We start from the raw sequence: 12,725 nt of genomic DNA, 5'->3' as shown, positions 1-12,725 counted from the left end.
AAAAAAGTCGTGCATTCAAAGTACGGTTTTTAATGTAGTTAACAGGTTTCACGCTTTCATTCAGAACTTTCTGTAGAACAGCGGGCATCTTACTTGCTGCCAAAACCTCTCTGTATATGCAACAAAGAGTGGATATGACATTTGGGGAAACATTTTGAATTCTTGCAATGAGTCCTTTATTAATTTTGACCATACTTTTTGCTCCATCAGTGCTTATTCCAACACATCTATTCTAATCATTTTTGTTCTCTTGCATAAATTTATTCATAACATTAAAGATATTTTCTCCTGTTCTGTGACCTAATAAAGGCTGGCAAAATAAAAAGTCGTCATGAGAAATGTGGTCAAAAGTTTATTTGCTCTATCTCCTATCAATACTTCTACCATTATCTTGGCTGCACGCTTGATTAAAATTTCGCCAATGGTTTCCACTCCACTATATTTTGCAATTAAAAGCGACACATGATACGAAGTTTCTAGTATTTTTTATTGTCACCTCCTGTGAAACCCGCATTACTTTTCAGGGCTGATTAAAATCCTTAAGTTTATTTTTAAAATAATAATAATAATAATAATAATAAAACTACAGGTTTACCTTTGTACTGATTATGGTTTGTCTCAAAATGACACTTAAAGTTGGATGGTTTCATGCTTTCATGTGTTAGATTTTCAAAACAAATGACACAAAGTGGAATAGGCTCATTTTCATCTCCAGTCCATGAGAATCCAAATTTAAGATATTCTTTGTTGTACTTGCAAGTTTTTCTTGCTTTTTTCTGAACAGATTCTGTTCATGTGAGTATTGCAAGCAACTTATAAAATCTAAAATTGTTTGGTTTGTTTATTTGATGGCAAAATCATCAATCCATTCCAAACGGAAGTGTAATTTGTGATTTATCATTTTTGGAATGTTTCTCTTTAATACTCATTGCAGGCGGCAACTAAACTGGTGGTGAATAGAATTTCGTTTTTGTGACAGCCATGTAGAATGGCTCGCTATGTTGTAGTAATTTTCACAGTATTAGAAGTAAAAAGTGAAGAATATACAGTCCCTTTCTCGTGTGTTTATTTTTGTGTACCAGCCGCATGAAACTATGTCAAGTAAGCACCATTTATTTTCTTGGTTAAAGTCTAGCCAGAATACTAGTGAAGAAAGTGACTGATTGTTCGAAACGCATTGTAACTACAGAAGTTGGAAGTGAAAAATTACTTCAGTTTGTGAGGTAAGTGGATAATTAATACATATATTCTGTTTAATAAGAAGAATTTGCGTTATACCTGAATTTTAAGAATAATGTTATGATGAAAAATGTAAGTGTTTTGATTTCATCTTAATACTGGTATAAAGTAATTTGAGAGCAAGTTGTGTTTTTGTTTTGAGTAATTACGAGGGAATTTATAACTTTTAAAACAAAAAGAACTTCTTTATGTGGAAGTGTCACTAGTTATATTAAGAAAATAGAAGTTATTATAACAGCTGATGAAATAAATTTAATAGACTAGAAATATGTGTTGAATTATTGAAACAAAAGGAAACTGAATTGAGATTATTATATATATTAATAATCTTAATTCAGCTATCAATCGCTTCATCAATCACTAATTGACTCAAAACTTTGGTTGCAAGATATGGAGCAGTTGCAGTTCCATATGTGAGAGTATCTAAATAACAAGCTTGTATTTGTTTATTTGGGGCTTTCTCTCCACAGTATTTTCTGAAAGTCTCGATAATGTTCGTGAGCCTTTATTTCTCTATAAATCATTCCAATATCAGCAGTTATTGCAATATTATGAAGTCAAAATCTTATTAAAATACAAATTAGATTATCTTGTGTGTTTGGACCTATCATTAATGTATTATTTAAAGAAACACCTGTGGTTGTTTTAGCACTCCCATCACAGAAAATCTCAGTTTTGTTGGTAAGCTAGATTCCTTCAATATGAAGTGATGTGTATTCAATATAAAGTAATGTTTATTCTCTAATTCATGATCTGTGTGTGACACTACTTCTACTTGTCCCAGTGAAAAATATTCTTTCATTAATTGAATATACTGGTTGTAAATTCCTAGCATAGATAGCAGTCTCTTCTCTAAATACTGAAATCTTCTGTAGGCCAATTTCCCAGGAATCACATAACACATCTCTATTATGTTTGAATGGTAGTGCAACTGAATAATGGCCTGTTTTATCTCTAAAATGAGAACTTTCAAAATGTTCTTCGCAAAATTTTTCTTGATCTGTTAAAGGTTACACATTTGGAAATTTTGATGACTGGTGGTAAAGATACATGAGAAATATTACCTGTCACCTTACCCAATACAAATGCTAATGCTGATACATGAATATCACTTTTAAAATGAGAAGTAAATAATAAATCGACTTCCCCATTACTCACAGTATTAAATTCTCGTAAACAACAAGATACAAAAATGGGATTATCTTTCACTTGCAATTCTAATTTCTTCACACAGTCTCCTGAAATAAATTATCTCCGAGATCCAGTATTACATTAAGCATCTACACTTCACAAACTGTTGTTCAGAATTTTGAACTTTTATTAATGCAGTACACAACAAAATGTGACTAGTTTGATTACCTTTTGCATTTGAATCATAATCAGAGGCATAAACTGTAGACAAAACATCCTTAACATTCATTACTTTCAGGGATAAATTGTGTATGCGGTGACATACTGTTTAACCTTTTGATACGTGCTATATTATTTTTATAATTTTTTTTTTAACTAAAAACTCTAGAAATTGAATGTTATGGTCCTAGAGACAAGTAATATATGAATTTAAAAAAAAAAAAAAAAAAGAAAATCTACTCTTGCCCATTGTTTTGTGGGTGGTGGTCGCACTGTGAAGCCAGCGCGTGTCAAAGACTTTGAAACTTATTGAGGTAGCAGGAAAAAAAAATTTACCTTTTTCCGTGCACACTTTCAACAAATGAAATTTACGATTTTAAAAAAATATATATAAGAATTGCATTATATGTAAATTTTTAACATTATTTTACAAAGTATATCGCCAGAAAAATTTAAAAATAAACATTTATGTAATTTTTCTATAGCAGTGAAAATATAAGTACTACCTACATAATGAGGACGTTCGGATAAATGGATAAAAAAACTCTAAAGTAAGGATAAAAAACAACACAGAGTTTTTTTTTAATTTCAAAGAATACATTTGTTTGTGACACTGTTCAAAGCATGTTTTGTTTTCTTCATATATGCATAGACCCACATTTCGTACATGTATCTTGTTCTATGAGGTTTCTTCCTGGCACTACAAAATGTACACTACCTGAATCTTCTAAATTTCACTGATTTATGTCCAGCATTATTTAATTTCTTTTCATCTGGCACATGAAATTTGTGCTGTTTTTTATGTTAATTGAGGGGGGGAAAGCTTGGTCTTTTTGGTTTTGGTATGGATCATTCGTTTCCCCGTTTCCCATTCATATTTCGTCCTGAAATATTTTTAATTTAAATAAAACTTTTATGCGATTTCCATTTTTAATTATAACAAACTATATGTACATTAAATTTAAACCACACCAAATAATTTATAAAACCACAATACAAGCTCGGGAAGCAAGTTTGTTGAGGTCAGAGAAAAATCTCTGGAAAAGAAAGAGCTTTTCACTGGGCAGGTGCATGTATTGTTTAGTAATAAAATAACTCCGTGGTTTCAAAGTCCCTTATCTATATCCAGGTAAAAATAAATATTCCTATTTGAAAAGCAAGCAAATGCCATTGTAAAGAGCAGGGGTTTCAAGGAACGACCACCGAGCCTCTAGAGTGGTGCAGTGGTCGCGCTCCAAAACCACAAACCAAATGGCATAAATACAGTCAAAAGTCATTAATTTGGACACGCATAATCCGGAATGATCTATAATCCGGACCTGAAAGCTAAAAACTTTCTGCGCATATGCGTGTGTGCAAGTGCATAACACGTTTGTTTACGCATGTGCAATTAATGTATAATGGACAGTATAAGCTAAAATTACCTAATTATCTATTTCAGTTAATGTTGCAGATTGCGTTGTTCCTTAATCTTCGAATTGGATCCGGCTTATTATTTTTTGCAGACTGTTAGAGCAATTTTATAAAAGTAAGCTTGAACTTTCGATTATGTCAAATAGAATTTCCGATGCTGGAGCTCCCAAAGGATCTACAAAGGGAAAGTATGTTTCGATGTCCATCAAACAAAAAGTGGAATTGCTGCAAAAAATGGATAAAGGAATGAAGAAAGTGACAGAGAGGTTAGTGAAAATGAAAAAATTTCGATTGACAAGTTAGTCCGTATTCTCGGCACAGCAATTACAGGACTTGAACAGCGGAACTTTGTAACTGAACAAGAAATTATGTCTGTTCATATAGAATTAAAGAGAAAGTATTAGCACATAAAACAAAGCAACTTAAACAACTTGCATTGAAAGAAATGTTTAATAAAGTAAACAAATAAATATTAAGCTTTTTTTTTTGTAAATTTTGATACCCTTTAGATCATAATTCTTTATTTCATAAATTACGGTTTCATATTTTTAATTTTATAATTTCTGCATGCCATCTTACCAGATTTAAACTGATTATCTATAATCCGGAAAAATCGAGAATCCAGAATGGCTGAAGTCCTTACGAGTCCGGATTAACGACTTTTGATTGGATAGATAGGTTTTTTTTTTTACATATGCAGTTTAATTATTGCAATTTTTTATTGTTCACGATAGAAATCATGATGTGCGATGAATAACTTTTGAAATTTATAATTGCTTATATTAATAAAAGGAAGTTTTTTGCCTCATTGAAAACGAATTTTAAAAGGTATCTGATTTGAAGTACTAAGACTAAAACATGTATGATTCTGCAGTCATTTTGCATTATTTAGAGGTAAAAGCTTGCCATCTACAGAGTAGCAAGCAGTAGATTATTTTCTTATAAGTTATGGGATCCTACCATAAGAAAGTGTACAAATTAGGACATGATGTGGTCTATTCGGTATGGCAGACAAAACAGTAATAGACTGGCTACTGCAAGGTAGTTGTATTCAAAGTGTTCTCAACAGCTTCAGTTAAAATCAAAACGCCTAACAAAATTGCCAACTTTCATGATTCAATTTTCATGGTGAATGAGATAACACATAAGTATCCTAATTTGCGTGAATAAAAAAGAGGCCTGACTAATTGTTGAAGAAGATGGATTTATTTTCGAGAAGAAAAAGTAATTCTAGGTGAACTTTTCTACAGTGCTGGATTTTCAGTAGTTTTGCAGGAAAAGTGGGAAAGGTTTCTTTATACAGGTTCCTACAGAAATGCAAAACACTTATGGAAATAATGAACCAATATATAAATATGAGAAGCATCATATATTGAAGATGCTAGAAAGGATACAAATCTAAGAAATCAGAAGCTGCAGGTTTCCAACATCTTACAGTAAATTAGAAGAATAATTTCAAGGTTCTGGATAACAGTATTTACACACAAAAAAAATTGAATTAATTTAGAAAACAGTGAAATGGAAAAGTTAATGTAAGTGGAAAACTAAGCATTAATAAATGGCTACATGAGTCTGTTGAATTTATTTCAAGAAGAAGCAAAGAAAACAATTACAGTACAAAGTCTGTAATCCGGACTCGTCGGGACTTCGGCAATTCCGGATTATAGATAATCAATTTAAATCTGGTAAGATGGTATGAAGAAATAATACAATTAAAAATATGAAACCATAATTTCTGAAATAAAGAGCAATCATGATCTAAAGGGTATCAAAATTTAAAAAATAAAAAATAAATAAATAAAAGCTTAATATTTATTTGTTTACTTTAGTAAACATTTCTATCAGTGTAAGTTGTTTAAGTCGCTTCGTTTTTTGTGCTCTCTTCTCTTTAATTCTATAAACAGACATAATTTCTTGTTCAGTTACAAAGTTCCACTGTTCCAAGTCCTGTAATTGCTGTGTCGAGAATACCAACTTGTCAATCGAAATTTTTTCGTTTTCAACAACGTTCTCCGTTACTTTCTTCACTATCGGAAGCACACATGGGTAAACGCTTTACTGGTTTTACACACATGTGTAGCGGACGCGCGCATCAAACGTGCCTACATAAACGCTTTACGAGCATGCGTAAGTTTGTGGCTTTGAGGTCCGGATTATAGATCATTCCGGATAATGGACGTCCGGATTAGAGACTTTATACTGTACTCATTCGAAGCAACAACACGTTTTTGGCCACAAGAAATTGCAGTGAAGCAGAATCACAGAACATTAAAATAAATAAATAAATAAATAAATAAAAATAAATAAATAATAAAAAAAGGCATACGAAACTGCACATAGGTTACAATTAAAAAAACTGAAAATTCAACTTATTTTGTTATTTTTAAATCACTAAATATACCAGAAATTTTCAAATGATGTGAACTGGAATTCAATAATATTAAAATTCATTTTGGAACATTTTTCTGAACAATGCAAATTCAAGAATGTCTTCCCTCTTAAATACATAAGTATCAGTCGCTATATATTGTAATATGAAGGTTTTCAGAATTTGCTGTGAAACATTAACTGGTTAGAGTAGCTTGAAGGATGCCACTTGTATGATCCCAACGTTGTTGTTTCATTTATCGCGAAGTTGTAGTTTCATTTATGGTAACCTGAGTAGTTCACTGTTATGAAGACCCTATTATGATGTGATCGGTTGCATGATTGCAGTAAATTTTGAATTATGGGAAAAGATTTGTAAGGGCTTGTGGTGTGTGTTGGTTAGGAAGTACATTGCTTGCTTTGTGGTTTAGACGGTAGAATGGCCGAACGTGGTAAGATTAATTTGAAGTTTCTGTACAATTTGGAACGAAAGGGGAAAAGAGCATTAATTTAGTGGTGTGTAAATGAAGGTTTACTTAGAAGCCATTATAAGCAGTACATTTACATGTCCAATTTGTAGGAAGGAAATGTGCATGATCGAACGTCGGAGGTTACCGATACTACGGAGGATACTTTTTTACTCTTATTTTTGCGAATTTATGTGGCATCGCCAGTATACAGATTCTAGTTCAGATAATTTTTAAAAGTTTCTGGATGCTGTTAAGGAATTTTGTTTGACTGAAGAAAGAGAAATTTTTAAATAAGGTAAGTGGTTATTTCCTTTGTGTAAGCGTTAGGATGAAATTCCTTTTTTATGTTATTTGATTGCTTGATTTAAAATGTAGTTTATTGAGATTATATATTTTTTGTTGGCTGCTCCTTTGACTTTTTAAGTGAATATAGATCAATGTGTACATGGACAAAGTCAAGGGAGTGTGCAATGCCAAATTTGTGCAATTCTCTGATTTTTTTTTTTTTTTTTAAGTGAAAATAGATCTATGCATACATGGACATGCGAGTGTGCAATGGCAAGTTTGTGCCATTCTCTGATTTTTTTAAGTAAAAATAGGTTGATGTGTACATGGATACGGAGTTTGTGCAATTTTTTTACTTGTTATTTTGTTTTTGTGTAGTGGCGATTTTTGGCGTAAAAATCGCTGCTACACAATAACAAAATAACAAATCAAAGAATTGCACAAACTTGGTATCCATGTGCACATCAACTTATTTTCGCTTTAAAAAAAAGCCGAGATGCTACTTTGGTAGATGGTTGCATGGATTTTTGATGATTTACCTTGGCGCGGTTTTTACAGTTGTCCGCCATCTTGAAAAATGCTGTTTTTATGTATTATACACATATAATAAAGTATTCGAAACTTTAAAAAAATAATCGATTAATTTTTTGTTGAAAATGTTGTTTTTTAAGATGGCTGGCAAATGTAAATAAATACATTTACTAAGAGTATAAAATGCTAAAGTAAGGTCAAATTATTACTTTCATGTAATAGAATAAAAACACCACTATAAAAACATTGCGCCAAGATTTAATTAGATTAAAATATTACTTAAATTGAATATCGAATTAAAAACATCATACCAACGTTTAGAAGAATTAAAATATTACTTAGATACTTTAAAATAAGGGTACTATTCCGTTTTGAGGACCGTAAAAAATTGCAGCGAAAATATATGCGTAAAAGCACCAAATCTAGCAAACACGCCCATTTAACAGTGTGCCAAATCTAGCGTATGCGCTGATTTTAGATTGCATAAGTTTATATAGTTTTATATTTCTTAAGACTATATTTCTTAAGACGCCACTGAAATACTAGTTTAATTTTTAAATCCTTTTTTAATATCCTATGGATTTAACAATTTGGGAATTGCCCATGACGAAAAGTCGGCAATAGAATTTTGGGTAAAGTGCAGAATCACCCACTGTTTGATGCCTTTTTAAGAATTGCACATACTCGGTACCCATGTGCACATCGATCTATTTTCACTTAAAAAAAAAATCCCAGAATTGCACAAAAATGGCATTGCGCACACACTTGGCTTTATCTATGTACACATTGACCCATTTTCACTTAAAAAGTAAAAGAAAATTGACAAAAATCCAATTGTTTTTACCCTTGTAAAAAGTGGCAAACAAATAAGTGAGCGATTCTGCACTTTACCGAGAATATTTTCAAAGAAAAGGCATCATTCATTATAGAAAATTACGTTTAAACAACCAACGAGATGAAATTATGCTTTAGCGATAAGTCGGTAGCGAAATGGCGATGCAGACTATTCATTTGATACAATCACAGTATTATATATAGCATTGTTCTAACATTCAGTTATACTGAGCCATTTTGGTTGATCTTTACAATATGGTAACTGGTAGTTTCGCGACATTTTGGAGGCGATAAAGGTTACTACCTGGGACTTTGGTAATAATGTGAGCAGTACTCAGTTCCGATTACGCATTATTTTGCGTGAGGGAAATGAGAGATCATGGGATATGTCATGTGATATTAATGGACGAATTACGGTTCTTTAATAGGAAAAAGGGGGGAAATCGGGAAAAAATCTGGAAATTTTGTATTTAGCTTTATTCTGTGTTGTGTGAAACAATGTTGGTTAATTTTTGGATCCCATGGCCCTAACTAAAGTGAATTCGAAATGAGTATTTAGCCATTGTGATAAAGAGAAGTTTGCTTTTCATTTAGCGGAGGAAGTATGGAGGAAAAATTTGCAGAAAAAATCTTTCAATAATTTTATTGAATGAATTAGAAAAGTGTATCCGCCACGTAATCAAGATTCTGAAGAAGATTAGGTAAGTTAGTATTTTTAATTATTTGAGGATATTATTTTTATGCATTGTTCTAAATGTAAGGTGGAAAGGAATTTGGTATTATTGGGAAAATTGTTATTAGCAATGATTTAGTTTAAAGTAATTAGGATTGTAAGGTAATTTTTATTAATTTAATGTATGTGCTCATTTATATTTTAAGTAGTGTTTTTGAATTTAATTATATTTTAATGAAATGATAGTTATTTTGTGAATTTTATGTTTGTAGGAATTTGGTATACGTTTTAGTTGAAGTAAACGTGCATGGAAATAATTTAAATATCTGACACTAAGTATTTGTAATGGTTGCGGTATGAATTCGTTGGTGACGTTTATAATATAATAGATGATTTAGAGGTAAAAGTTTTTGGATATTTTATTTATTTTATATGTGGAAATGTTCATATTTGGAAAGGGTTAATACTTTTTCGCTATCAGGTAATTTCATATATGTTCTTTTTACCGGGTTTAAAGATTGAGAAAATTGTCATGTATTTTCGTGAAATTTTTCTAATTTATGAGAAAAAAGCAGTGTACGTGGATATAGTGAAGAGTGTGTGCAATGCCATTTTTGTGCAATTCTGGGATGATTTTTCAAGTAAAAATAAGTCGGCGTGTACATGGTTTATGTGTATGTGTTATTTTGAAAAACGTGTAAGGAGTATGGTATTGTGCACTTTTTCCCAATTTTGCAGTGAACATTTGTCATGATTAAGCAGTTTTGTTTGATAAAATTTCTAGCATAAGTGTAATTCGGCTAGTAGATTGTTGGAAGAAGTGTTCAGTACATAAAAAGAAAAGAAACATGTCTTTACTTTGTGAAGACAAAATGGCGGCGGGAAAAAAAATAGAGGGTTGCTGTAGGAGAGTTGGTTGCCAAATTTTCGCCAAAAAATCGCCAAGTTACCATAATGTAAAGATCAACCTAATTTTTTAATAAAAGTTGAAGCAATACAATTATAAAGTGAAAGAAAATTATGTACTTACATTTTTTTAAAGTATTTTACCTGTCGTATATTGATAAATACCACAAAAAAAAAGTGCAGAATCCCCCACTCCTTTGTGCATTTTTAAGAATTGCACAAACTCGGTATCCATGTACACATAGATTTATTTTCACTTTAAAAAAAAAAATCCCAGAATTGCACAAAAATGGCATTGCACAATACCTTGACTTTATCCATGTACGCATCGACCTAATTTCATTTAAAAAGTCAAAGAAACTTGACAAAAATCCAATTCTTCTTACTCTTGTAAACAGCACCAAACAAATAAGTGGGTGATTCTGCACTATACCCTGATATTTTATATGCATTCTTAATTATTATTTATTTAAATTAATATACTGTCCAAACCCACAGCAAAATATGTAGAACATTTTTTAGAGAAAATATACTGGATTGCCAGCTACACTAAAACAAGTACAAATTTGTTTATAAAATAAGCAATGAAACCCAACCCACCTGGAAACTCGATGCAGTAAGAAAATAATTCTCTTGCTTTCAATTGTTAAATCTCTGCTTTTCTTTATCAGCCTTTCATATTTATCATATTTAGCATCTAATTCAGTCTGATAAGAATGGAACAATTTGACAATATGTGAAGCATCTTCTGGAACACTGTTATTTGCTTCATCATCTTTATTATAATTTTTACGTTTCCTCTGGCCTTGACCTGGAAGTAAAAAATCATTGGAAACAAAGAAAATTTTGGTACTCTTCTGTTACTGGGGGACCGAATTCAGAAATGTATGGATGTATGTGTGTATGTATGTTTGCCAACACAACACATATATACTTATATGCATGAAAACATGAACACATACATCCCCACATTTCTGAATCTGGTCTCAACAACAGAAAAGTACTGAAAATTTATTTCTAAATAGTTCAAATTTATACCTGTGTCATTTATAATGACAATAATTTTTACAAATGCAAATACCTCATGAATTCTGGGTTTAATCCTAGTATCCGGTGCACACGGGATTTGGCTACTTTTGGCGACTTTATGATGAGCAGTAAAAACCGATGAGTGGTTAACCGGTCATTCAAAGAAAATATACAGTTAAACATAGTATATATACTATGTGTGTATAATATATACATATACGTTCTTTTGATCATTTTTGGTGTTGGCGATAAAGTCGCGCCAAGGCTGCACCATATACTAGGATTTTACCGAATTCTGCAATAAAATAATAAAAATTTCAAATTTACATCACATTTACATACATGATCTGAAAAATATGAATTATTTCATATATTTCAGAAGTTCATTTAAGAGAACAAAAATGAGTTGATAAATGTTTTGTTATAGGAGAAGCACAAAATCAATCATTTTTACTGCAGAAAACTATTTGAATCAATAAAAAAAATGCCAACAATAACTAAAAATTAATGAAAGACATCAAGTACTAATTATCATCAGACATCTAATATTAATGAGAAATCTTCATTTTTTAACTGTCAGATCTTTCAACAAAGATGCAGTTTTATTCTGGCAAGAAATATAGGATTTAAGTGGAAATTCTACATTTATAGGAAACTGATTTAATTTATTAACCTTTGTTTGCCTCATGTTTCATCAAATTAATACAGTATAAAACATTATCAAGACCTCTTAAAAGTACATAAAATATACAATCTAATTATCTCAGAATACTTTTAAACCATATTATAATCAAAACACGACCAATTTGAAATTCCTATATATTACTAAACATACCTCTCCGACCACGATTACTCATTTCACACTCTAGAAAATACCTATATACTCAGATTTTTAAAATTTAAATTACAAGTGAAATCGTTGCCAGGTTTCTCTATGTTTTTAGCATAATCAAGAATAAACCAGTAGAAAGAAACAGTAGCACTTTTTTTACCGGTGCAGAGATCTTTATAAATATTTTCTGCTATATTTACGAAAATTCCTAGGTAGCCTGTAGTTCTAGTATGGTTTATGCTTCACGCATGCGCAATCATAAGCATCTAGTCCCCCAAACCTCACTTTTACTCATCGCCCGGGTTTCGAAATGACAGACGGAAAAAGGGAATTTCGTCCTAGCGCTTACAAATGCTCATGTTGGATTTCATCCAAGCGCTCGCAATTACTGAATTCCGAGGTGGGACAGCGTTCGAGATACACGTCTTATCGCTTCGCTCTCCGTTTCCTTGCGTTGCTGCCACCCCCGCTACTGAACCGAGTTCATCGACCTCGCCTCACGGGATCTGGGTTGTTTTTTTCTTTCGCTTTCGCCTCGCAGAAGCGTCGCCTTAACTCCATTGCTGCATCCTTCGCTGGATAAAACAGGTCGTATTTTATTCTTTCTTCTGATTCTCTTTATTCACCGTGCTGATAAGGGTACCTTCGGGTACGGCCTCTAGTTAGGCCTATTTTCCAACCTATTTCCCTCACATGATTAATCAATATGACACAACAAACATAAATGTAACTAATAATAACACAAACATGGAAATTCACCTCCAAACTCCGAAAATCCTCACATGAGACATTTCAA

General features: G+C 31.7%; 1 protein-coding gene across 1 annotated transcript in view; it reads right to left on the bottom strand.

Moving 5' to 3' along the window:
• Window positions 1-12,083, bottom strand: part of Trax (Translin associated factor X) — a 30,537-nt gene extending 18,454 nt beyond the window's left edge. The window contains 2 exon segments of the mRNA XM_035375661.2: window positions 10,669-10,879; window positions 11,933-12,083. Coding sequence (XP_035231552.2) covers window positions 10,669-10,879; window positions 11,933-11,954 — 233 coding nt within the window. The 5' untranslated portion in view covers window positions 11,955-12,083.
• Window positions 12,084-12,725: the final 642 nt, after the last annotated feature.

The sequence above is a fragment of the Stegodyphus dumicola genome, chromosome 5 (assembly GCF_044657685.1).
Source record: "Stegodyphus dumicola isolate Sdum_Otavi_A_Nest chromosome 5, ASM4465768v1".
In the NCBI taxonomy this organism is placed as follows: Eukaryota; Metazoa; Arthropoda; class Arachnida; order Araneae; family Eresidae; genus Stegodyphus; species Stegodyphus dumicola.
This window is presented reverse-complemented; position numbering and strand designations above follow the sequence as displayed.